We start from the raw sequence: 26,531 nt of genomic DNA on the forward strand, positions 1-26,531 counted from the left end.
ATCTCTACCAAAAAATAGAAAGAAATGATTTAGACAGCTAAAATATATACATAGAAAAAATTAGCCGGGCATGGTGGCGCATGCCTGTAGTCCCAGCTACTAGGGAGGCTGAGGCAGGAGGATCGCTTGAGCTCAGGAGTTTGAGGTTGCTGTGAGCTGGGCTGATGCCACCGCACTCTAGCCTGGGCAACAGAGCGAGACTCTGTCTCAAAAAAATAAAAAAATAAAAAAATAATAAATAAATAAATAAAAGTGTTGATGTTTGGGTCCCACCCCCAGAATTCTGATTTAACTCACTTAAGATTTTCAAGGTTTAAGTAGCAAGTATGTAGAGTTAACGGAGCTTTACATATGCAAAATAGGAAACATTTACTAGAATCTCTTCTTAAACGAATTGCTGCAAATATCTGAATAAATGACTCTTCTAGAGAAAGTATATACCACACAGCATCAAATCTCCTCATGGCCAGTCTCTCAGTATTAGAAGCCCCGCCCCTGCCTTTCCCTGACTCGCCCCTCCAGCGAGGCCTCAACGCGCCTCGCCACGCCCATCGGGTGTCGTCCCGCCCCCTCCGCGTCTATTGGCTGCTCCCTCTCTTCCTCCTTCTCTACAGGGTCACCTTCCGGCGTGGAGTTTGTCACGTGCCCGGATATGGGAAGTGGTAGGGGAGCCGCCGCTTCCTGTTCAATGCTTTGTTGAGGGGCGAATCCTAGTGGCAGTGGCCGCCCGGGCCCCATCCCATCTCCGTGTTGGAGGACCCGCCTCGGCGCAGCCGGGCTCGGTCCGGCCTTGCGGTAAGCCTTCGGCCGCGGCTGCCCAGTAGTCCTGGTGGCGGCGGACAAACGGGCGCCAGAGTCTGACGCGGCTGCTCGGTCCCGGTGCCGTCTCTGCGCCCGGGGCTGGGCACAGCTCCCTCCGTTGTCAGGCTCCCCTACCCTTCCTGGCTAAGATGCTAAGTTCTGTCGGAGCATCCTCTACCTCCTTGTCCTGGGTTTGGGTAGAATACGGAGCGGGAGGCGCAATCTTCACACGCCTACGGTTCCGCCCATCGGAACCAGATTTCGTTTGTGCAGAACATCCCTGATCTTACGCTTTTGGTGTGGACCAGGAGAGGAGGGTGTAACGGTGCCTCCCCCCCCTTGTTCAAATCCACCTTTTTTTCTAAATCTCTTAAGTGCATTTACCTATCTCCGTGCACAGTTTTCTCCTCTGGATAACAAAGCTCCATGCACTAAGATATCGAAACAGCATTTGGGGCCCAACCCACATGGGCACTCAAACTGAGCAGCTATTTGTCACACAGTGTAATGGTGCAATGGAGTTTAAGGAAACAAGGACCAACAGAGAGTAAGCAGTGGCTGTCTCGCTTTGGAATGTGGTCAGACATGGGTTCTTAGTCTTTCAAAAATAATTTTAGAGGCCCTCTAGTGATGTCTTTACTGACTTACGGAAGAGTACTGTAAAGATTGGAGAGTTAATCACTCGCCTCGTAGAATGTCAATGCCATGGAAGCACGGGTCGTCTTGTTTATGTTCGCCACTGTGTCCTAAAGCATTGCCTCGCACTTAACAGACATCAGTATTTGCTGAATGAATGGACATATACTGCTTTTCATTGTGTTCTATGTCAATCCTCTCTTGTTATACCACTTACCATACACTCAGTTGTTGCTTTCGACCAAAGAGGGTCTATGTGGTATACGTTGGTCACTGTTAGTCATTCACTTGACCAGTTTTTACCATTCAGTTCAGGTTACCTCAACAGGTATTTGTTAAGTACCCACTAAGAACACAAAACTATGATAGAGCAAGCATCCCTCTCCCTTTTGTCTCTCTTTCTACCCCTTCTCTCTCTCTTTCTCTCTGGTTTTTTTTTTTTTTTTTTTTTTTCAGTGACAGGGTCTTGCTCTGTCACCCAGGCTGGAGTGTAGTGGTGGGATCACAGCTCACCACAACCTCCAATTCCTGGGCTCAAGCCATCCTTGTGCTTCAGTCTCCTAAGTAGCTAGGACTACAGCCATGTGCCACCTCGTCCCAGCTAATTTATTTTATTTTATCTTTATAGAGATGGAGTCTCACTATATTGTCCAGCATTCTCTTTCTCTTTTAAGAGAGTCCTTGAGAGCCATGAGCTTACAATTTTATGAGCCAATTAGACAGCAAGTGCTCGATTGTTTAGTGAGTGCAATAAGTGCTGTAGAAATTTAGAGGAGAGATCAATTTGGATTAAAGATCTTTATTGAATCAACTTCCTGTAAATCATGAAGTGTAATTAAGCTTTGGATAGGGAGGAGATAATATTCCTTACATCGAAAAGTGCCTAAGCAAAGATTTAAAGCCCAAAATGAACAGAGTACTTGGAGTGGAAAGTTCGTGTTGGGGAACATTAAGAAAATATTGAGTAAGGGCTTGGTGTGATGGAAACTATGCTTTAAGATTATTTGGTTGTTGTTCAGGGTCAGGGAAGCTTGCAAAGAGATAACCAGATGCTATGGTGTTAACCAGATACAGCTGATATGAGCCAGGGTTAGTGTGTCGGCAGTGGGAAAGGAAGGGAAGGAATAAATTATGTGTAGCTGTGGGAAATCACAGACTGTGGTAGCAGATTTCATGTTGGTGATGAAGGAGGGAATCAAATATGACAGATTTTGAACCTGGACATTTGCATACTGATGTGAAAGTTGGAAAGGGGGAATCTTGGAGGAACTATAGCTGCTATGTTATTTGGTGCTGTCATGTTAATTAATTTAAACATTTATTAAATGCTTACTTTGCCAAGTTCTAGGAATACAAAGATGACTAAGACATGGTACTTGCCTGCAAAGAACTACTTTTAATGGGGGATAGAATACAACTTGCTAGAAAATACAATTCATAAGCACTTTGATATCAGACTAGAGGGGAAATGTTAGAGGAGTAGAAAATAAATTATTCTTTGTATGTGGGAGGGAATGAGAGACTACTTCATAGAAGAGGCAACATTTTAGCATGGTCTTGAGAGATGAGTTGGAATTTACCAGGGAAAAAAAGAACTGCAAGAAAAGGAAATTACATGAACAAAAGCCCAGAGATAGAAAAGTAAAATGGCCAGTGTGCAGTAAGGCTTGGGCACAGGATGGAACAGATCTGTAATATAGTGTCAAGGTCCTAGAACATATCAAGGGATTAGCAATATGGTCACTTTATAATAGGCCAAATGGAGGTTAGGATGGGCGAAGGTACAGAAACAGAGAAGAAAGCAATTGGGGAGAATTGTACTTTATGGCTTCTATATTCTCTGCAAGGTAGATAGTGAAGTCATTTGCAGAGAGAGAGGAGGCTGACACTAGAGTTGGGGGCTGAAGGAGACTAATAAGGATTTGCAACAATAGTCATGGGGAAACCACCGAAATGAAGTATTAAAAAATTGCCAAACAGCATTGAAAGTCCAGCTTTGGCTGGATTTAGATATTTGTAATGCATGCAATGAGCGTGGATATGTTGGTTTTTAAAGTGGCATCTGGTTGCCCAAGAGAAGTGGAGGAAAAAATACAGTTTATGGAGATTGATAAAAAACAAGATGAACTGCTTCAACCAGGTAAAATAATCGAAGGGGGTAGTATGGGTATAGACAGTGGTCCCCAACCTTTTTGGCACTAGGGACCATTTTCATGGAAGACAATTTTTCCATGGACCAGGGAGGCAGGGGGGTGGTTTTGGGATGATTCAAGAGCATTGCATTTATTGTGCATTTTATTTCTATTATTATTACATTGTAATGTATAATGAAATATTCATACAACTCACCATAGGTTGGGGACCCCTGGACCGTATAGGGAAATGAGCTCCTCCAGGCTAGGTTGGGAAAGAAATAAGCTTGGAGAAGCCAGATAGATTAAGAGTACAGGAAGGAGGGTGGTGTCAGAAGACTGAGATGAGGAAGAAGAGGGGTGGAAGTAGGAACATGTGATTTTTTATGAGAAAAGCAATTTTTGGAGTTGGAGCAGAGATAGAAGTTGCACAGATTGAGTAAAATATAGGAAAGATCTAGTTTACAAAAGTGTCATTGTGATATTAAAATGCATTGTAAATCATTTAAAACTCATAATGTCTTCATTTCCCATAGAAAGAAACAGTATTTTAGAATTTAGTGGCCTAGGCAAGCTCACATGTATGAGATACTACCCATTTGCATTGGAAAATAGTAATATATACACGCAAATATGCATATGAAAAATAAAATAGAGATTTTTTTTAAATACTTCAACTTAAGTTGGTGTTTGAAAGGCACTGAGTTAGATGAAAAAAAGGAAATATGTGGAAACCTATTTTTATAACAGGTTTATTGAGATATTCACGTATCATAAAATCCACCTTTTCAGTTGTATCATTCAGTGATTTTTTAGTATATTCACAAGATTGTACAACCATCACCCCAGTAAGAAACTCTATACCCATTAGCAGCCATTCTTCCTTCCCCTTTGGCCCCTGGCCACTACTAATCATTCTGTCTCTGTGGATTTTCTCATTCTAGACATTTCATATAAATGGAATCATACAATATATGATCTTTTGTATCTGGCTTCTTTCACTTAGCATAATGTTTTCAAGATTCATCAATGTTGTAGCATGTGTCAGTACTTCATTCCTTTTTTAATGGTCAAATAATATTCCACTGTATGGATACACATTTTGCTTATCTAGTAGTTGATGGACATTTGGGTTGTTTCTACTCTTTGGCTATTGCAAATAATGCTGCAGTGAACATTCATATACAAGTTTTTGTGTGGACATATATTTTCAGTTCTCTTGGGAGTGGAATTGCTGGATCATATGGTAACCCCATGTTTAACTTTTTGAGAAATCACCAAACTGTTTTCCAAAATGACTGTACCATTTTACAATCCTACCAGGATTGTATGGTAGCTCCATTTTCTCTACATCTTCAGCAACACTTGTTATTTTCTGTCATTTTGATTTTAGCCATCCTAGTGGGTGTGAAATGGTAGGTATCTCACTGCAGTTTTTGCTTTGCATTTTCCTAATGGCTAATGATGTTAAGCATCTTTTCATGTGCTTATGGCCATTTGCATATCTTCTTTGGAGGAAATCTTTTCAAATCTTTTATTCAGTTTTTAATTGGGTTATTTCTTTTATTGTTGAGTTGTAAGAGTTCTATATATAGGAAACTATTTAAGGACTGAACATGGGTTTTAAATTTTTTTTTAAATGTGTGTGTTATAGTACTTGGTGAGCACTTCCAAACATTTTAGAGTTTGATAACACTGGTTCTCTAACTTCATTTTCTAATTTACAGCTTTATATTTTTATGATGCAGGTGTATTATTGTATTAAATCATCAAAATAAGATCATTTTGGCTGGGTGCAGTGGCTCACACCTGTAATCATAGCACTCTGGGAGGCTGAGGTGGGCGGATTGTTTGAGCTCAGGAATTCGAGACCAGCCTGAGCAAGAGCGAGACCCCATCTCTACTAAAAATAGAAAGAAATTAGTCGGACAACTAAAAATATATAGAAAAAAAAATTAGCTAGGCACGGTGGCACATGCCTGTAGTCCCAGCTACTCAGGAGGCTGAGGCAGAAGGATTGCTTGAGCCCAGGAGTTTGAGGTTGCTGTGAGCTAGGCTAACGCCACTGTACTCTAGCCTGGGCAACAGGGTGAGACTCTGTCTCAAAAAAAAAAAAAAAAATCATTTTCATCATAAATGGGACAGTATAAGGTGAGATGATTTTGAGAAAGAGCTTAATATCTATACTGTGAATTTTTTCAGCTGAGAAAAGATGACAGCAATCAAGCATGCATTACAAAGAGACATTTTTACACCAAATGACGAACGTCTGCTCAGCATTGTGAATGTCTGCAAAGCAGGAAAAAAGAAAAAGAACTGCTTTTTGTGTGCCACAGGTGAGTATTTAGTAAGGAAAAGGTACTTGTTTGGTATTCTTTTATTCCGTACTGGAATAAAATATTGTTTTAAATATTCTCATTGTCTCTATAATTGGAAAGTTTTTGGGTCAACAAATTAATTTCTAAATTGTTTTTATTAAATATTGAGTAGATATAAAAAAATTTCTATCACGTATGTATATAAGGTATAAAGACTAAACATACAGTGAACATTTGTGTACTCACCTCTGGGTATAAAAAGAATATTCTATTACTTTTGAAGTCTCCTGGGTGCCCTTCCTTGATCCTATTCCCTTCTCTTCCCCATTAAGAGGTAAGTGGTATGAATTTTGGTTTACTATTTCGTTGCTTTTCTTTATCATATTACCATATTTATGTTTGTAATCTCAAACAACATTGTCTGGTCTTGCGTGTCTCTTGCATGTCTTTGACTTTATGTAAATTGAATCATAGTGCATGTATTCATTTGCGGCTTCTTCCAGTCAATGTTATGTTTATGTTCATGAGTTTTATTTTTATTCTTTCTACAGCCATAACTATTTCATATTCACTGCTGTGTAGTATTGTACTGTATGAGTGTACCACAATTTACTTACCAATTCTATAGTGATGTACATTAGGTTTGTTTCCAGGTTTTGCTATTCAGACAGCGCTTCTGTGAACATGTTTGTTCTTATCTTCTAGTATACACAGGCAAGAATTTTCTAGGGTAGATACCTAGATGTGAAATTGCTGAGTCATAGGTGTGTGAATTATCATTTCTGCTGTAATACTAAATTATTTTCAAAAGTAGTTGTTCTAGGTATGTGTTTTGGGTTCTACACGTCCTAGTCAACACTTGGTTTTAAGGGGGAATGGCTTGTTTTGTTTAAACTTTTCTTTAGCATCTGATCTTCTCAACACTTGGTTTTGACAGACTGTTAATTGTTGCCAATCTGGTGGGAGTGAAATAGTATCTTACTGTGGTTTTAAATTGCATTTCCCTAGTTAATAATAAGATTGAGTATCTTTTCATGAATTTCTTAGCCCTTTAGTTTCCTTGTCTGTGAAATTTACCAAATTAAGCCTTTTGCTCATTTTTTAAATTGTGTTGATTGTCCGTTTACTGATTTGTACAAGTTCTTTGTATAATCTGGATACTAATCTTTTGTTAGTTGTATGCACCCCAGTTTGTGGCTTGTCTTTTTACTTTTTATGGTGGCTTTTAATGAAAATTATAATTAATTAAATAAAATTAATCTTATCCTTTATGCCTTCCCCTTTTTAATGTGTTAATATATCCTTCTCATATATCTTTTAATCAGTCATAAAGATATCCTCCTATATTATCTTCTAAGAGTTTTATAATTTTATCATTCACATTTTAGTCTTTAATTCATCTGTGTCCACATTTGTAGTGATGCATATGATTGTTTGATTTCTCTCTTATATCTTGTTTTTGCTTTATTTTGTTTTGTTGTTACTCTTTCACCTAAATTTTAGAATCAAATTGTCAAGTTTCAGATTTTTTTGGGATTTCGATTGGAATTGTTTTTAACCTATAGTTCAAATTTTATGATATTGAGTCTTCATGTCCATGAACATGTTGCAGTTCTCCATTTACCTAGGTTTTTTATAATGCCATTCTATAAGTTTCATTATTTTCTCTAAAGGTTTTGTACCTATGTTATTAGATTATTCCTAGGTATTTATTTATTCTTAGATTTTTTGATATAAATAATAGCCGTTATTAACATTAATACATTTTTTAAATCATTTGTTGTTAGAATCCTGAAATGTAGTTTTTTTTATATGGATATTTATCAGTTTTCCTAAATTTTCCTATTCTGATTATTTGTCTGTAAATTCTTTGAAAGTAGTGATATTTTTTCTTCCTTCCTTTATAGTCTTTGTATTTTTTATTTATTTTTGTTGCTGTAGGTTGCTAGGTAGGACCATCAGTACAGCTTTGACCTCAAAGGGAATGATTTCACCTTTAAGTATGATATTTGCTGTAGGTTTTTTTGAGCTATCCTTTACAGTGTTAAGGAAGTTCCCTTCTATTCCTGGCTTCTTATGCTTTTTTTCTTTCTTCTTTTTTTTAAAAATTATGAATAGATGTTGAATTTTATCAAGTGCTTTTTTTATATCATTGAGATTATCATATAATTTTCTCCTTTAATTTGTTAGCGTGGTTAATAATTGTACTTGGTTTTTCAAATGATAAATTGACTTCTTAGAATAAAATATGCCATTGATTATACCATATATTATAATTTTAGGTACTACTAAAAATGCTATAATATTGCTTTGATTAAGACTTTTCCCGATTTCAGAGATTTTTAAATGTGGGGGGGAAAGTACATCTTAGATTTGATGAATTGAAGTATTATCCTTTGTATGTATATGCTTGGTTTGCCACAGTATTATATTTGTTTTAAGATTTTGTATCATCCATGTTTATTAGTTACATGGTCCTGTAATTTTCTCTTTTACACTATCTTTGGCTTTATAACCAAAGTTACAAAATAAACTGGAGAGCATTCCCTCGTTTTCTATATACTGGAATAGGTGTGTGTGTTTGGAATGATTCATTCCTTGAAAGCTTGGCAAAAGGTACCAGGAAAACTGTGTTAGACTAGTTTATTTTGGGGGGTGGGGGTGGTGTGGAGAGATTTTTTACTTACTAGTGTAATTTCTTTAATAGTGACAGAACATTCTGTATTTTCTATTCTTGAGTCAATTTTGGCAAGTTACATTTTTTAGGGAATTTTTAGGGTTTTTAGGAAAAACCACTTACTTTTCAAATGTATTGATATTCACTCTAGTCCACCCTCCATTCCACTTCCAAATTAATTTTTAGAAATTGGAAATTAGAAGATGTCATTTCCTTAATTAAGATCCTTTAATGACCCCCCCAACAAATTCAAATAAAGGCCCTTTATGATCTGACCTCCCATCTTTTTTAGTAACTTCATTTCCATCCACCTTATTATATGTACTGTCTATATTGAACTATTTATTGTTGTTCTTTGAAATGATATTATGCTCTGTCAGGCCTCTCTGATTTTACATATGTCAGTTCTTTAGATTTCACCTCATATTCTTCCTTTAAAACTGGTCTGAAGATTTATTTCTCAAGGAATCTGCCTGACTCTCTAGTCTGATTATAGGCATCTATTAGGATTCTTTGCATTCCTATCATAACAGTTTGTTGTAAAGTATTACACCTGTTTTTGTGTCACATACTAGGCACCCAAAAGCTATATTTGCAAAGAGTGACTGAAGAAATCAGTGAGAGAAATAATATTTTTAACGAAAGTGTGTTTTACTCAACAGTGACAACTGAACGCCCCGTGCAAGTGAAGGTGGTCAAAGTTAAGAAATCTGATAAGGGAGATTTCTACAAAAGGCAGATTGCTTGGGCCCTCAGAGACCTTGCCGTGGTAGATGCCAAAGATGCTATCAAAGTATGTTTTTCTTAGTTCTTTGACCTGTGTTCAGAAAGCGTCTTTCATTTATAATATAGTATTTTTTATTCTAAGATGATCTAAACTTGTTTTGTGACCACTGGTGTCCCCGCTAACCAAGAATTAGTCTAAAATGTATTATTCAACCTTCCAACCCTCAACTCCTGGGCTACTAAAAATAAGTACATATACATGTTTATTTCGTTGTTTTTGCTTTTTCAAAGCTACAATTATGTTTGTACGCAAGCTACATAAACTACAGTAAAATGAAGAAAGTTGAATAACGTGATAATCATGTTAAAGGAGCAACCACCTGTATTCCTGACAGTTCAAGGCTTTCCACAGCAATACTCTTTTTTTTCAAGGAAACCAAGCAAAACTCCTTTGATTAAATTAGATGTTTCTTCCTCCTCTCTGACCCTGCCCCTCATCTTCCTTTGCAGCCCAAAGGCCCCTCCAGAGCACTAGGGAATACTTGTACCACATCCACCTGTACTGTTGATAGGACTAATAGCAGGGCTTATGCTAATGAAACTACAGGTGCCCTTTGACTGAACTCTACAAGTCTCATACGTTTATTAAAAAGGCACAAAGAGTGAAAAAAAAAACCAACTACCTTTGTAAAGCAATCTGATAAAATTCTGGTTTTACCCTTACCTTGGTACAAACCACTGAGGATCAAAAGTCTGGACAAAATGACAGGTAGTTGAGTCAGGTGCAAAAAAAGCAGCAAAAATAATTTTAGGAAAGCCCTGCATAACTGCACAATTCAGATTTCTTCCAAATGCAGATAATGCCTTTTCTTTAAGTATTTTAGGCAAACTGGGCCTTTGCTTTATCTCTAAAGAGCACCCGATGTTTAGAAAAATGTGGAATGTGGAAACAGGCTTTGACAGGTACTTTGAAGGGGGAGGGGATGGAAAGAAAATTAGAATGGAATGTTTAAAAAACAGTCTCATAAATAATTTCTGTTACCATGGGGAGGAGGGATCAAGGGTGGAGACTTTTTTGGTAGGTTTCTGTTTAACAGAAAATACTTTTAAGGGCTCTTTAAAAATGTGCCTTTATAAAAATGCCTTTTTCCCTTCAGTAGTTTTGCACTTCACAACCCTGTTTACTTGCATAATTCACTAACATTGCCGAACGCTTATTTGAATGCCTTCTCACAGCTGGTGCCTCATTGCTGACTTGCTTAATGGATTTTTTTTTTTCATTTTATGTAGGTACGTTGGTGTGTGCACACTATATATGGATATAAAACATCAAATTTTTATACATAGCCTAACATTAGCCATTTAGTATCACACATTGATTTGTGTGAGTGTTGCCACTGGAGCACTCAGCTTCTTTTATGGCATTATGGGAAATATTCCCAGGGAAGATATCATTTCCCATCAAGTTTCATATTAGTTGCCAATACTCTTAGATTTTTTTATAAGTAATAATGCAATTATTATACCTTTTCATTGTAAATGCAGGTTTTTAATTTTTTGATGATTCAATTCTATTATTAAGCTATAAATTGAACTAATTATTCTGTGCTACTGTAATATGATTGTTGTACCAAAGATCAAGTCCTGATCCCTAAAATATTTTAATTCCTCACAGTGAAAGTCTGATATAACCTTTGTTCCCCCTAAATAACATTTTTTTTTTTTTTTTGAGACGGAGTCTTACTCTGTTGCTCTGGGTGGAGTGCAGTGGCATTGTCCTAGCTCACTGCAACCTCAAACTCCTGGGCTCAGATGATCCTCCTGCCTCAGCCTCCCAAGTAGCTGAGACTACAAGTGTGTGCCACCACACCTGACTAATTTTTCTATTTTTGGTAGAGATGGGGTCTCGCTCTTGCTCAGGCTGGTCTCGAACCCCTGACCTCAAACAATCCTCTTGCCTCAGCCTCCCAGCATGCTAGGATTACAGGCATGAGCCACCACACCCATCCCTAAATAACTCTTTAAATGAATCAAATATATTATTATCCTTCTACCTTCTAGGACATTAAGAGTATTTGAGCCTATTTTTTAATTCTTGGATGTGAAGAAAAGTATACGTCCATAAGTTTTTATTTTATATGTAATAATCAAGTAGTTCTACATTCAAGGGTTGGGAATATTAGCCTGGTGTGGAATTATTGCTGTAACCTGGCCTAAGAGCCATGTAGAAAGCATAGTGTCATTCTCTCAGAATGGTTGAGCTACTTTATCACTTGAATGAACTTGAAGGCCCACCAGCATTTTTGGCTTTTGAAACACCTTTAATCATCCTGTATTTTCAAAATAGAAAACAAGTAGGAGCAGTCCTTGCTTTTCACCTCTTTTGTTCTTAGAAAGTACACCAGGATGTATATTATATTTTTCTCATATGTTATAATTAGAAGATACAGTCCTTATTAAGGAGTTAGTAGCAAAGCACAGTTATGAGTAATAGAACATTATCAAAGAAAAGGTGTAATTCTAAAACTCCATAGGCAATTTAAAAGGAAAGATTAGGTCCATGTCAAAACTAGAGACCATCGTCATCTTACTGATGAGGAAACTGAGCCACAAAGCCATTAAGTATGTGGCCTGTCACATATTTGAGGGCATAGGAAGAAAAAGACCACAACAGTTGTTGTTTTTCATATAGCTTCTTTTGGGTAGTAAGCAAAGTTTTTGCTATAAATTGAGTTCTCTGAACCCTTCTCTTCAAGTCACTTCGCTGACTTTTTTTTTTTTTGAGATGGAGTCTTGCTCTGTCGCCCAGGCTGGAGTACGGTAGTGTGCTCATAGCTCACTACAATCAACCTCCAACCCCTGGGCTCAAAAGATCCTCCTACTTCAACCTCCCGAGTAGCTGGTACTCCAAACGTGCACCACTATGCCCAGCTAATTTTTTAAAAATTTTTTGGTAGAGACAAGGTCTTGCTATGTTGCCCAGGCTGGTCTCAAACTCCTGGCCTCAAATGATCCTCCCATCTCAGCCTCCCAAAGTTCTAGGATTACAGGCATAAGCCACTGCCCCCAGTCTCACTTAGCTGACTTTTAATGACCATTGTTTTCTAAGAACAGCTTCAATTCTTTATTTTAAATAGAGATTTTACATTAATAGTGAAAAGGGATATGATCATAAATAATATCTTTTGTATATTTTTATTTCAGGAAAATCCTGAATTTGATTTACATTTTGAAAAAATATATAAATGGGTTGCCAGCAGCACTGCTGAAAAGAATGCATTTATTTCATGCATTTGGAAATTGAATCAGCGATATCTCCGGAAGAAAATTGATTTTGTGAATGTTAGCTCACAGCTTTTGGAAGGTAAAGTTAAATAAAAATGTATATGTAAAATCAAGTGGATCTTTAAGTGATTACATAATTTGATATTTTTCAAAGTAATTAGAATACTGAATTACCTTATATTGTAAGGAAATTTAAAAATAATTTTTATGGCAGAAATGATGCTTGTTCATTATAGAATATTAATACATTAAATTAAATAAATAAAAATCACTTATAAACTTACTCCCCAGAAGAAACTACTGTTAACATTTTGTTATATATTCTTCTATCTTTTTTCTTTGCCTATTTAAATACTTTTTTAAGAATGAAAAAAATTTACATTCTGTTTTCTAACATACTTTTTCGTATAATGTATTATGAACATTTTTCATGTTATTAAATACTTACCCCAACATTATTTTTAATAGTACCATAGTGTTCCATTATATTGAGATACAATAATTTATTTAACTGATCATTTATTTTTAATTTTCCAATCTTTGCCTATTTTAAACAGCTCCAGGATGAATATCCTTATAGCAGTATTTTCATGCAGTGTGTAGGTATAGTGGTTAAGAGCACAGTTCTGAAATCAAACTGCCTGGGTTAAAATCTTGGCTTTGCCATTTTCTGGCTATGTGACCATACATAGTTACTTAGTCTCTGTATTTCAATTTCCCCTATCTCAGAAATAAAGATAATAATAGTATCTACTTCACAGGGTTGTTATGAGGATTAGATTATTTAATATACAAACAAGATGAAAACAGTGCCAGGTGCATAGTAAATGCTCAATAAATAATTAGCTATTATATTATCAGGATAAAATTCTTAGGTATGAAGTTAATTAGGATATTTTTGATCAATGTTTCTTTAGGAATGTTACTGTGCATTAGTTTGTGTTACAAGACAAAACTCCACCGTTAATTATCAAAAATGTACAATGAGAGTTTATGCTTTTAAAATTTCTTGCATAAAGACACACATTATAAGAAAATAGTTCTGTATGCCTTATGGATATAATTTGCATTGTATTCTTTATCTCAAAGAAAGCAGTTTAACAGCTAGTGTGCAGGTGAACAGAGTTGTTGCTCCTCTTTATTGAGAAAAAAACTTAGATTTGTCCGAAATTGTATATTAGCATTTAAAAATGGAGGCTTCTGTTCTGTCAGGTTGAAACATCTGAAATTGCCAATATTCAGCTACTTTATCTTAGAAAAATGGCAGTTTCAGATGCTTCAAACTATTTATTTAGTCACTTGCCTCTGTCACTTCTGTTTTGTTTTATTTATTCCTTTTTAGTTTGGCCATGGACCTTTATCTCCTCGAATGTAGTATTCTTTCCCAGCACTCACTAATTAATAAGCCTGCCACTGGTTTTAGGCTTGATGCTGGGACTGGCAGAGGCAAGTCCCATCTGACAGACACCAGTAGGGCCGGGCTTTTGTGGGAGCCCACAGGGTGCCATCTCACCAACATTGGTCCCCAACATCTTGGCAATTGAGTGTGTTGAAGGAATGACCTTCAAGAAAATTATGGTAATTTTTCATACCTTGAATCATGGTTTAATTTACTTTGAATGGCTTTTGCTTTTTATCATTTCAGGGTTGAAATTCTGAGCAGTCAATGATTCACAAGCTTGCTGTTCTGTTTTCAAATACTATGTATTTCCAGATGTTACTTATTGCCTAAGACATATCTTAAACCAATACGTTTCATTAGGACAATCATATGGGAAAATACATATTCTACCTCAATGTACCTCATTAAGAAATATTATCAAAATTAATAAGAAGAGTATTGCTGTTTCTGAAACTGAAGTATCTAACTTTAAGGGGAAAAAAAGGCATTTAATTTTTCAGGGCATAAAACAAAAGTGAAGACATGTTCATGTTTATAAACATTAACTCTAATTGAGATCAATTTTAAGAATACTGAGAAGAGTCTTAAGGATCTTATTTTCAAAATCACTTTTTATAGATCAATAACTGTTGCTTTGGTTTAGTGGAGTTGAGGGAATAGCTTTATTAATGTCTACAAACTTGTTTTAGTTGGCCTTGAAATCATGGCCATTAATTCTCATTTTTAAAAAAATGTCTCCAAGCTTTGGGTGATAATTAGAAAACGGATAAAAAATGATTACTACCACCGTTTAAGAGCTCTGTCATTATCCAAGATTATAGACTTTTCTAATTATAAATGCTAGCAGTGGCAACTTTGGTAGTTTTTGTCAGTGACGATTGAATGTTTGCATTAGATAATTGGAGTTTCTCAGAGAATAAGGTTTTTAAGAGAGGACTTTGTTAGCAGTTAAAGTAGAGTGAAGTTATCGTATGGCCTTTTCTTTTTCATTCTTTTACTTGCAGCCATATTTTAAAAATATCTTTGACGTGAATCCTTAAATGCCAGCTGGAACTGATACCTCGTGTGCTTTTGTACTTGACTCAATCTTGTCCTTTCTAACAGTGTTTTGTGACTAATCCTTTGTGAGGGAGTGTCTGGGTAAAGCTTTTGGGCCTTGAGTAATATAACTAGACTAAATGCATGAGTCACAACTGACCTAAAAATAATACGCAGGAAATGATTTGTTTTCCAGTTTTCTAAGGGTTGGTTGGCGCTGTTTTCTTAAAAGACTAAGAGAAAATAGAAGGATAAAAATATTTTTAGTCACTATCAGAAAATGAATAAGAAATAAACACTGGAAATTTAGCTTCTTACGGATCTTTCCATTGTACTTGATCTTGATGATGTCTTTTGAACCTTAATTTAGCATGAAGTTCAAATGAAATATGGGTAGTATTTTAAAAATTTAAACCTGTATACTTTTCTACCCAGCTAATACTCTTTGCTTACTTTCCTCTGCTTTCTTCATACCTTTTTACTCTCCAGAACTGCCTAAAGTTACAGAAGGTGCGTAACACCTTTTCTTCTTATTCTATTCCATATGTTTTTATTGGTTGCCATTGTTATATACTGTTGGTTGCATATTTTATGAAATTATGTACAGGGACAAATTTATTATTTATAAAATCCATATCATAGTAAAATTAATGATAGTATTTATTATTGGCTATCAAAAGACGTTTCATGAGAGAGAAAATATTTCTGAAGCAATTATTTTGATCTTTTAAGATATTTGTTTATTTTAAATGCCGATTTGTGTAAGGACCTGTACAGAATGATTAGGGCGGTCCGTGCCCCCAGTGGCTAATAAGTGGTCACACTTGGCAGTTGAACATTTTCACAATGAACTGAAATGGACTCATTCGAAGGACAAGGAACTTGGTGATACCTCTCTAAAGAACTTATATTTTAAAAAAAAAAGAACTTACATTTATATACTGTAATCTGTAATTGCCTTTGCCAAAAGTTTAGTCCTCTCCTTTTTTTTCTGGGATGTTACCTGAATCTGTCTAATGTCTTATCATTCTTAAGAGTAAATCCATTGTTACTTCAAATTAGCTTTGTTTTGTTCTGGGACAAATGAACATATTTCAAATTATGCTGAGTCTAAGTATTCATTTTCATATAAAATAATGAATAATGAAAGTATCTAGAGTTTGTGATTTAAATCATGTCCCAGTAAGCCAATGAAATCAATAGCTTTATTTAGAGTGGGAAAATAATGTCTTAGGGCTGAAAAATGATTTCTTTCATTTTACTCTCCCAGCCTCAAGCTTTATATAAAATGCCCGCATGCTAAGTGTATTCTCTCAAAAAAATGAACTGAAACATTTATCAGGAAACACTTCAGATTTGACCTCTTGGTCTTTTGTTATGAAGCATGAAAACTATTTAAATTTTTATCATTTCAGTCAGCTATGTTGTGTTCTCATATTAGAGTTATTGAGAAAGCTTTTATAGCTCATCTTTAGAAATTGTGTCAATGCAAATGACGTTTTTTTAAACTAAGAAATGGAAAAGTCAGTTAATATTTTCAATGTCTAAAATAAATTATGGATTGTAGATGCATTTTTCATTTTAATTAAAAGTTATTTGAACGAACAAAATATAACAAAAATGAAAAGAGTAAAAATGACAAAAGAAAAATGTTACCTGGGAAAAAAAGGAAAGCAAATTGTTTTCATGTGTATTGAATTCGTAGTTATTGTTTTATTAGAGCAACAACCACCTCAGGTAGGAAAAAGCAGTTAGGTTTGTTTCCACCTGTTTTTGTGTTTTGTTTTTGTATTTTAGATCAATTGTGTTTGGGGAATTGTGATGAAAGCCTGTTTTAACACTTACAAGTCAGTGTGTTAGACTGCATGCTTGTTATTTGTTATTTTTTAGGACTTTATTTCATTCACATGAAATTCTTTATAAAAATAAGTTTTTTTCCTCATATATTTTGAATCATTTTTTCCTGTTTTTCAGCCACTAAATGTAACCTGTGCTTAAAACTGATCTTACCTAGCTATGAGTACCATGTCATAGTTCTTCCTACTTTTTGACTATTTTATTTTGCATTTTTACCTTCTTTAAGAATCTGTTCCAAGTGGAGAAAATCAGAGTGTGGCAGGAGGTGATGAAGAAGCAGTAGATGAATACCAAGAATTAAATGCAAGAGAAGAGCAGGATATTGAGATAATGATGGAAGGCTGTGAATATGCAATCTCTAATGCTGAGGCCTTTGCAGAAAAATTGTCCAGAGAGCTGCAGGTGCTAGATGGGGTAAGACTTGCTTGTAATCTATGAATAAGTGATTCGTAGTGGATTAGAAGCTGGTGATGTTCATATTTTACTACCTCAGCACTTAAGCCTTTATAGACAACTTATTGCTGTCTTTATCTATAAGCACATTAGCAGCTGCCATCAGTCTTGCACTGTTCTTGTTCAAAAGGTAGAACCATTCCTATTAAGCCAATGAAGGCAGTTGGCTGAGGTTCTGGATTTTGGGAGGTTCTTGATATGAAGTAATGGAAGTAAGAAGTAGACAACCAGAAAACATCTTGGGGGCTGATTGCCCCAGCCTCTGAAACACTTCAAAATAGCTCAGTGCCAGAGAATGGCATTTTTTGGTTTGAAAAAAAAAACAGGGATGAATTAGAAAGAATGTTGGCTGAAATAAGTGAATCATTTACCAAAAAGGAGCAGAGTAAGTGTGGTGAAAACAGGAGAGCCAGAGGAAAAGATCTTTGACTTCTCCACTAAAATATTTTAGCATAGAGCCTTTTAAATTGTATGCACAGTTTCTGAGTCTGTAATCTAAATGCATAGCACCACTTATTTGAGAATAATCTAAAACAAATCATTTGGGTTTTTAAAATTTTGTTTTGTTTTTAAGAAAAGGTAAGCATTTGAGAAATCCCTTATAGGATAAGGAACATTTTAAAGACTTAAAAATTTTTTATGTTTTATACATATAAGGTACAGAAGTCATGGAATCTAAATCAGGCCTAGAGAGATTATATGAATAGTCCAAGCTTAGAAGTTTATAAAATGCACTGGAAGCAAAGACTAGACGAGATTTCAAAGTGTCAAAGTGGGAATTTTCCTGAACAGATTCAAACCCCAATTCTGTTACTTAAGAGATATCAGTGGGTTCTGAGCCCTGCTGACTTTTAAGGTTGTGTTGTATTTACACCCGAATTAGTATGAATAGTATATAAAATAATGTGTGAAACCACATCAACTGTCAATATTATTTTAATTTCTTGTCCAAGTTTTTTAATCATACTATGTTACTTGCCATCTTAATATGGCTTCTTGATTTATATTTTCCATTCTAATTAATATTGTATATATGTCCCAAGCCGTCATATTGCTTTGTAATTTAATTTTGGATTGGACAGTTTCCTTATTTCAGGGAATTCAGAATCAATAGTCAGAATCATTTAGAACTGTGATCCCTCAGGCCTAGGCTGTGGCCCGTTACCAGTCCATTAGAAAATAGGCCGTGCATCACCACCTGAGCTCCACACACACACACGCACACACACAACATCCCACCCTCCCATCCCCAGTCCGTGGAAAAATTGTCTTCGTGAAACCAGTCCCTGGTGCCAAAAAGGTTGGGGACCGCTGATTTAGAAAATAGTGATAAGGAGAGGGTAATTCATTACTGCTTTGCCTGGAAAAAAACCCCAAAGTTGCAGATGAAAGAGAAAGAAAAAAGATAATAGAAGGCTCTATCTTTTGGCCACATGCTCTTCTACTTCCTGTTAAGAACCAATCATACTACAGTTATAAATTAGTTTTAAAGTGGTATACAAGATTCAAAGATTGGTATACACTGCTACCCTCTCACCTAAGATATTACAAAGGTGATTGTGCTTTTATTTAGGGTTTCACATAGATGTTAAGAAGAATAGAAAATTTCAATAGCTGATAGAATTGGAAGATATGTTACAGATGACATGGCCTAAAGTCCTTAAATTTCGTGAGAATGTGCCATTACTGATGACACATTCTGGGACAGAACCCTACTTGTGTTGTCTGTGGAACTATAAAATTCTGAGGCATGGTACCTAACCTTGATATTGAGGCCAGTGTCCTGTCATGAAATACTGTTAAAAAGTGGAGGAACATAAATATGAAGTGATAAGCCAAAGTAGATGGGTACATGTATATCCATTTTTGTTTTTCAGGTTTCAGAGAGATTTAGCAACATTTTATCTTTATGCTTCTTTTACGCATTTAAATAACAAGAGGTGTTTTCTTGTCTTTAACTTTGTAGGCCAACATCCAGTCAATCATGGCCTCTGAAAAACAAGTGAACATCCTGATGCAATTGCTGGATGAGGCTCTAAAGGAGGTGGATCAGATTGAGTTGAAACTGAGCAGTTATGAGGAAATGCTCCAAAGTGTAAAAGAACAAATGGATCAGATCTCTGAAAGCAACCACCTAATTCATCTTAGTAACACTAATATTGTAAAACTCCTGTCTGAGATAGAGTTCCTTGTGGTAAGTGTGAATTACCAACGACGACAACAACAAAAAGCCCACTAATGACAATATATAAAACACACTTGTAAACATTTCCTAATTTCCTTATGAGAACAGGATTCAAAATAATTCCAAAGACCTAGTGATAGAATTAAGTAACATCTTGTCTGTAAATTTCCCAAAATTACATGTCCAAATTGTATTTTTGCATATATTCCAGAACCACATGGACTTAGCCAAAGGTCACATAAAGGCCCTTCAGGAAGGAGATCTTGCTTCTTCCAAAGGTATTGAGGCCTGCACCAATGCTGCCGATGCCCTCCTGCAGTGCATGAATGTAGCTCTTCGACCAGGTATGTTTGTTGGAAATGATAACAATCTGACCAAGAATTTGAAACTAATCCTGTAGCTTGGTATAAAGATTTTGACAAGAAATGCATGGGACAAGTGGTTTAGGTTACATCATTAGCTACTCAAACAAGTTTCACAGATTGCCCAACTTATTTCTGTTGACACTGAGAACTTTTTCACTTCATTTCCTTCTGATTGACCATCAGTGACTCTAGTTAACACCATGATCTTTATTTTATTAGCACTGTCCACAGAACCTAGCACAAAGTAGATGCTCTGGTTAGATCAGAGAGCATAAGGTTTTTCTAGGCCGTGGTTTCAAAACTTGAGTGTGCCTCAGAATCACCTGGAGGGCTTGCTAAAACGTAGACTGCCAGGCCCCATCCCGAGATTCAGTAGATCTGGGCTCAGGTCCTAGAATCCACGTTTCTAACAGCTCACAAGTGATGCCGAGGCAGGACCACACTTTGAGAACCACTGGGCTTTACCATTTTTTTCTCCTGCTTACTTTTTATAAAGCAAATGAATAAACTGGTAAAACTGAGTTCTTCGAAACTTCAGACATGTTTAATGTTTCATTGAACATCAAGGAAATCTCTGTAGCCATTAAATCAGTCAAGAAACGTCTGTTTCAGGCCACGACATGCTTTTGGCGGTCAAACAGCAGCAGCAGCGTTTCAGTGATTTGCGAGAGCATTTTGCCCGGAGACTGGCCAATCACCTCAACAATGTTTTTGTTCAGCAGGTAATTTTCGTTTATTATTAAAACTGGCATGTTCCTGTAGTTCATTTACATATTGCCTAAAACTTAAATTTCCACAGAAAAATTTGATGTGTTTAACTGAGGTTGCAATAAATTTCTTCACACATTTATTTGATTTTAAGATTTTTAAATGTATACTTATTTGCTTATGAGATGTACTTTGGGCTTAGCTCCCTCCTTAGGTAGGTAGTCTAGTTCCTTTAGGCTGAAACTCTCTGATTCTAGAAATCAAATAAATAACTATATATCAATTGCATATATCATTTAGACATTCTTATTTATAAAAGTAGGTCCAAACTTGTTATATGTTTGCTGTTGGACCTGTTTTATTTTTCAGTATTTTGAGGTGAGAACCAGGACTTGATTCAGTGTTTTAAATGTTTCATAAGCTCTATGTACTTACATACATAGTATATATATGAGAAAATGAGTATAGCTCAACTGTCAATTTCAGTTGATTTAATCTTTGTATAAATGCTTTGCCTACGTTTTTATATGGAAAGGGATGTTGTAATTAAGGATGTGGTAATAATGTTAACAATATTAAAAGAACCTTAGAGGGATTTAAATAGAAAGCATTTTAATATCTAGCATAGTGAAATAGGTTTCTTATTTTTTTTTTTGGTCTCTTTTATTCCTTTTATTTTATTAGGGTTATTGAGCGAAAAAAAATGGAGGGAAATCTTGTTCATCAAGAAATGCTATTTAAAAACATTGGATTCTAAGTTTTTACTTTGCAATATTCTAAAACAATTGTATTTACTGTATTTTATTTCCGATTAGTTTACTCAGGCCCTCCTTCAACTCTATAACAGGTCCTACTTTCTTTCGGTTCCTGTGAGTACATCAAATTTGGCTCAAGCTTCTCTAATTCCTTTTTTTATTTTCTATAAAGTTTGCTAAACTTAACAGCAGCAGAATCTTTATAGATTATAATATAACTTACTGATTGAAGCTACCCGTTAACCACATTTGTAGCAGTTTTTTAGTGGCTCATAGTAGATAAGAGTTTATTTTGATTAAAAAGGCATTTAATCTCATTCTGCTTGCCTTTCTTTCTGTGATTTTTTTTACCCATTTGTTCCTTCATTTATTTAGTAATCATTTATTTGCCAGGTGATTTAGGTACATACCAGACGTTGACTTGGGGTAAATGAGAGGCTGATCTTGCCCTTCAGTAGCTCACAGTCTAGGGAAGGGAAAACAGACAAATATACTCAGGAAGGATAAATGTGACAGTGGTACTGTGGGAATGTAAAGGAAGACTACCTCACTAAAGCATGGGAGGGGGAGGTCAGGGAAGACTCCCTCAACATTTTACTTGACCTGAAAAGTGTCAAGAAAAAAGTAAACTTAGAAGTCACATAGGAAATACTAATTTACATTTTGCTAACATTATCATTTCGGTTACATCTATTCCTACACAGTTCCTTAGTTTTTAAAAATGACACTATTGACAACGAGTTATCCACATTTGTATTAATAGATGATACTGAAAATACTATATGAGAAATAATCGTCCTTTCTTTACCCTTAACTGTTTAACATGCAGTTATTTATGATTTTGCTTCTTTGCCTTGTAAACTAATAGCTTTGTTTTAAAATGAATGCTTCCCATTTCTGAAAATATAATATGTATTGTTACATGTGAGTGATGCATGTTAAAAACCTGAATGCTACAATAACCTGGATATGCTGAAGAAGGTGGAAGCGGATATCCCCACGTATAAGAAAGAAGTGTTCTATATGTTGACTTCAGTGCATCAGGTTACCTAGCAAAAGAGTCAGGAAACATGGGTATTTCTATTCCTGGTTGGAAGAGAAACCAGCTGGGAAAATTTGATTAACATATTATGATGCATTTCTTTGTCAATCATGAAATTTTTATTGTATGCCCATTGTATACTCACTGTTGTCCATATGTAAGAATAAGAAATGATGCCTGCCCTTGAGATGCTTATGAAGAGGAGTTAAGAGTAATGTACTTAAAGCTCTGCAGCAATGCGTATAATACAGTTGCTAATTGTATTATGGATTGTAAGTGCTAAAGAGGTTTAATCAAAAGTGAATTCACTGAGGATTTAAGGAGTCAGATATAGAATCACAGATAAGGTAGAAGTGGAACACAGTCCATACAGTTTACAGCAAATGTATAGTTATTAGAACATTTATAAATATTGTATGGAAGAACCCAGTGAAAATAATCTATTGATCACAACATAGCAGTAATTGAAGAGCATTGATTCCCAGTCTTTTTAAAATTCACAAATCAGTAAAGCTAAAAGAAATAAAATTTGGAGACTGACCCAGTCACCAATATTTTATTTTGCCAAGTAAAGACCTTTAGAAAGAAATACTGCCATCTACTTTCACTATCTTTTCATTCTAAAAATGACACTTTGGCACTAAAAGAATAGGAAGGGCTTACTTTTGGACTTTAAAAATTCATACATTTACTTCTTTGAGAAACTCACTCCATTTTGTTTTTCTCATATTGTTGTAAGCCAGTAAAAAACAACAAAAAAAAATTGCCTTTGGGAATCACTGATCCAGAGCATGCTATCTATGCAACTTTCATATTAATACCTCAGTGAAACTTAAAATGCATTTTTATGTAATATTCACTTCTTACTATAATATATGAGAGTAATATTTTTAACAGGTGGCTAGCTGCTTTTGGATCTTTTAGATCTCATACATTCAGCTTCCACTGAAATTATCTTACTCATAATTTTTCCATTTACTAGGTAGGGATTTGTGTATTTTGAAGGATATTCAGCCAGGAGAATCTAATTAGGGTTATGATATTGAAAGCAGACAGTCAAATTAAGGCTAATGAAATTCAGGAAATATTTGCATAGAGAATATGTCCTTTTGAAAATTCTTGTGGTTTTTTTTTGAAAGATTTGTTTTGAAAGGATAACTGCTGTCAGCCCTTTTTTTTTGGTTCAAAGACCTCATGATTCTGTACTGTCTTTAGCAACATGATGAGACTGATTATGCAAATAGAGAAAATGAAAATGAACTAAGATGCACTGGCCTAAAAGTACAAACAGAAAAAAACTGAAGTTGTGGAATTTTTTGCTAGAAGCTCATGTTTGGAAATTTTCTTTCAACATACATTTACAGAAAGATCATATAGTAAAATAAAACCTGTGTAGTAGACCATTATTATTCAGTTCATTTTACAAAAATTATTTACTTAAGCACATGTCACATTTTCCTAACCACAGACAGATCTCTGGTTAAAAGCTAGAGAAAGAATTAGGATTAAGATCTGTTCTCGGCCAGGCGCGGTGGCTCACGCCTGTAATCCTAACACTCTGGGAGGCCGAGGCGGGTGGATCGCTCGAGGTCAGGAGTTCGAGACCAGCCTGAGCAAGAGTGAGACCCTGTCTCTACCAAAAATAGAAAAAAATGATTTGGACAGCTAAAAATCTATATAGAAAAAATTAGCTGGGCATGGTGGCGCATGCCTGTAGTCCCAGCTACTCGGGAGGCTGAGGCAGGAGGATCGCTTAAGCCCAGGAGTTTGAGGTTGCTGTGAGCTAGGCTGATGCCATGGCACTCACTCTAGCCTGGGCGACAACGCGAGACTGTGTCTCAAAAAAAAGAATAATAATAATAAAAAAATAATAAAAAAGATCTGTTCTCATGATGTTCGTTGTAACTTTGCTTTGAGTTTTTTTCTCTAAAATTAAATCTTCTTTTGTTAACACCAGTAACATTTAATACATTTTAATAGTAATGGTTTGTAGGTAATGATGTTCTTTATATTAGAAGTGAATTTTTCAGTTGATAATGATGTTAAAATGATGTTTTCACAGGAAAGCTTTAAATAGTAATATATGTAAAAGAGCTTTGTAAACTGTAAAATATTCTACAAATGATAATGATTAATTCTTCTGTTTTCGGGAGAAGTATTTAATGATTGATTTCCTGGCACTAAAGTAAATAATGTAACTTAACATTTACTAGCCTGAATAAACAGTTGTAGGAGAGCATAAATGATACTTTTGAATCTTGAATCATTGAGAAAAATTGAGGAAGATTGTTTTAGATAATGACACATTATTGTTAATAAAAACAAAATATTTAGAAAACATGTATAAGATATAGTAAGTCTGTCAAATAGTCTTCCCCTTTAAGTCAGTGTGACTAATTAAGACACACAGTTTGGAGACATTATTAGTAGACCTAAAACTATACTATCTATGTATATCTAGTGTCTAATACATGCGATTCTGTAGAATCCCGATCGTTCTTCTGATGTGGCAATTAATAAACATTTCTGTAATGTAATGTTTATGTTGACGTTTGGCAACTATAGAGATGGATAATGGTAATACCTGTGTGTTTTGTTTAATATTAATTTTGTTCATGTTTATTATTAGCCTTTACAGAAAAGATATGGGTGCCTAGGCGTTCTGAACCATTTTTCAACACTGTAGCTCTTGGTCCTCCTTGATTCTGTTGGAAGATGTGATTGTTTTATATTCATTTAGCCATCTGGAAAAGAACATACACAGAGGTCCATTCTCCCTTATTCAAAACTCTTGGAGTTAATTGTATTTTTATTTATTTATTTATTTTTATTTTTTCTTTTCCTGATGACAAGGTCGCCAAAGTAGTAATTGTGTTTTTAGAATTTTTCAGATTTTAGAAAAGTAATGCAGTACATATGCTGTATATTATATAATCATTGCAAGCAAGCACATAATGTTTCTGCAGCAAAAAATATGAATAGTCATTCTAAATACTATAAATAGACCCATGGCAGGTCAGGTCAAGTTTCAGCAACAAAATAGTTTAGGTACCAAGCTCAAACTGAATTTTCAGAGCTTTTTGGATTTTAGAATTATAGGAAGGAATTATGGATGTGTATACAGTTGTATATAAAATCTGTGATACCTGTGAACTTCTGTTGCCTCTGTATTCTCATTCTTGTTATTTTGAGTTGGTCAGTCCAGTTTTATGATACTTTTCTGTCGTCTCTAGTTCAGGTTCCCAAGTTAACCTAAGTAGCTATCAGTAAGACGAATTTGAGAAGTATATGGATTGTTCTTTACCATTTTTTATATATAATGTCTATGGATCCTTCCTTTTTTAAATTTCCATTTTAAATTGGGAATATAGTGTCACATGAAGGAAATTTTCCATCAGATTAATTTGAAAACTTTAATGAAGAAGGGACTCAGTGATGGAAATTTAGTATTTGGTATGTCTTATACTACCATCTTTCTTGCTGTAAAGGTACCCCTCAATTACTAGGAAACTCTTTATTCCTCTGAGCCAGAAATTTTTCTTTGTGGATACTCAGTATTTAAAAGAAAAATTTTAAAAAAAATCCAGCCGGGCGCGGTGGCTCACGCCTGTAATCCTAGCTCTGGGAGGCCGAGGCGGGTGGATCGCTCGCGGTCAGGAGTTCGAGACCAGCCTGAGCAAGAGTGAGACCCCGTCTCTACTAAAAATAGAAAGAAATTATCTGGCCAACTAAAAATATATATACAAAAAAATTAGCCGGGCATGGTGGCTCATGCGTGTAGTCCCAGCTACTCGGGAGGCTGAGGCAGTAGGATCGCTTAAGCCCAGGAGTCTGAGGTTGCTGTGAGCTAGGCTGATGCCACGGCACTCACTCTAGCCCGGGCAACAAAGTGAGACTCTGTCTCAAAAAAAAAAAAAAAAAAAAAAAAAAATCCATAACCACTAAGTTCATATTTTGTGTGTATAGCAAAGCACTTAAATTAGATGAAAAAAATCTCTTTTAAAGTAAAAGAATTTATTCTGATTCAAGCACCAGAGACAGAAAAAATAATAATTTAAATTCTTTACATTCAGGATGCTTATTAAGCAAATGTATATCGGCTAGTATAATACACATTCATAATTAGCTTTAAGTAATTTTACCAGGAAATG

The 26,531-nt window shown here is 35.3% G+C and overlaps 1 protein-coding gene across 4 annotated transcripts in view; it reads left to right on the plus strand.

Moving 5' to 3' along the window:
* The first annotated feature begins 630 nt into the window (after positions 1-630).
* Positions 631-26,531, plus strand: part of EXOC1 (exocyst complex component 1) — a 51,265-nt gene continuing 25,364 nt past the window's right edge. For 2 of the 4 annotated variants that reach the window (XM_045531655.1, XM_045531656.1), the window contains exons 1-8: positions 632-795; positions 5,772-5,905; positions 9,227-9,357; positions 12,495-12,654; positions 17,099-17,286; positions 19,292-19,519; positions 19,722-19,854; positions 20,488-20,597. In XM_045531655.1, the coding sequence (XP_045387611.1) occupies positions 5,782-5,905; positions 9,227-9,357; positions 12,495-12,654; positions 17,099-17,286; positions 19,292-19,519; positions 19,722-19,854; positions 20,488-20,597 (1,074 nt within the window). In that variant the 5' untranslated portion in view covers positions 632-795; positions 5,772-5,781. Of the gene's footprint in view, positions 796-5,771; positions 5,906-9,226; positions 9,358-12,494; positions 12,655-17,098; positions 17,287-19,291; positions 19,520-19,721; positions 19,855-20,487; positions 20,598-21,398; positions 21,453-26,531 lie in introns of all 4 variants that reach the window. The other 2 variants (XM_045531653.1, XM_045531654.1) reach the window with 2 other exon arrangements.

This window comes from Lemur catta, chromosome 19, assembly GCF_020740605.2.
Source record: "Lemur catta isolate mLemCat1 chromosome 19, mLemCat1.pri, whole genome shotgun sequence".
Lineage (NCBI taxonomy): Eukaryota > Metazoa > Chordata > Mammalia > Primates > Lemuridae > Lemur > Lemur catta.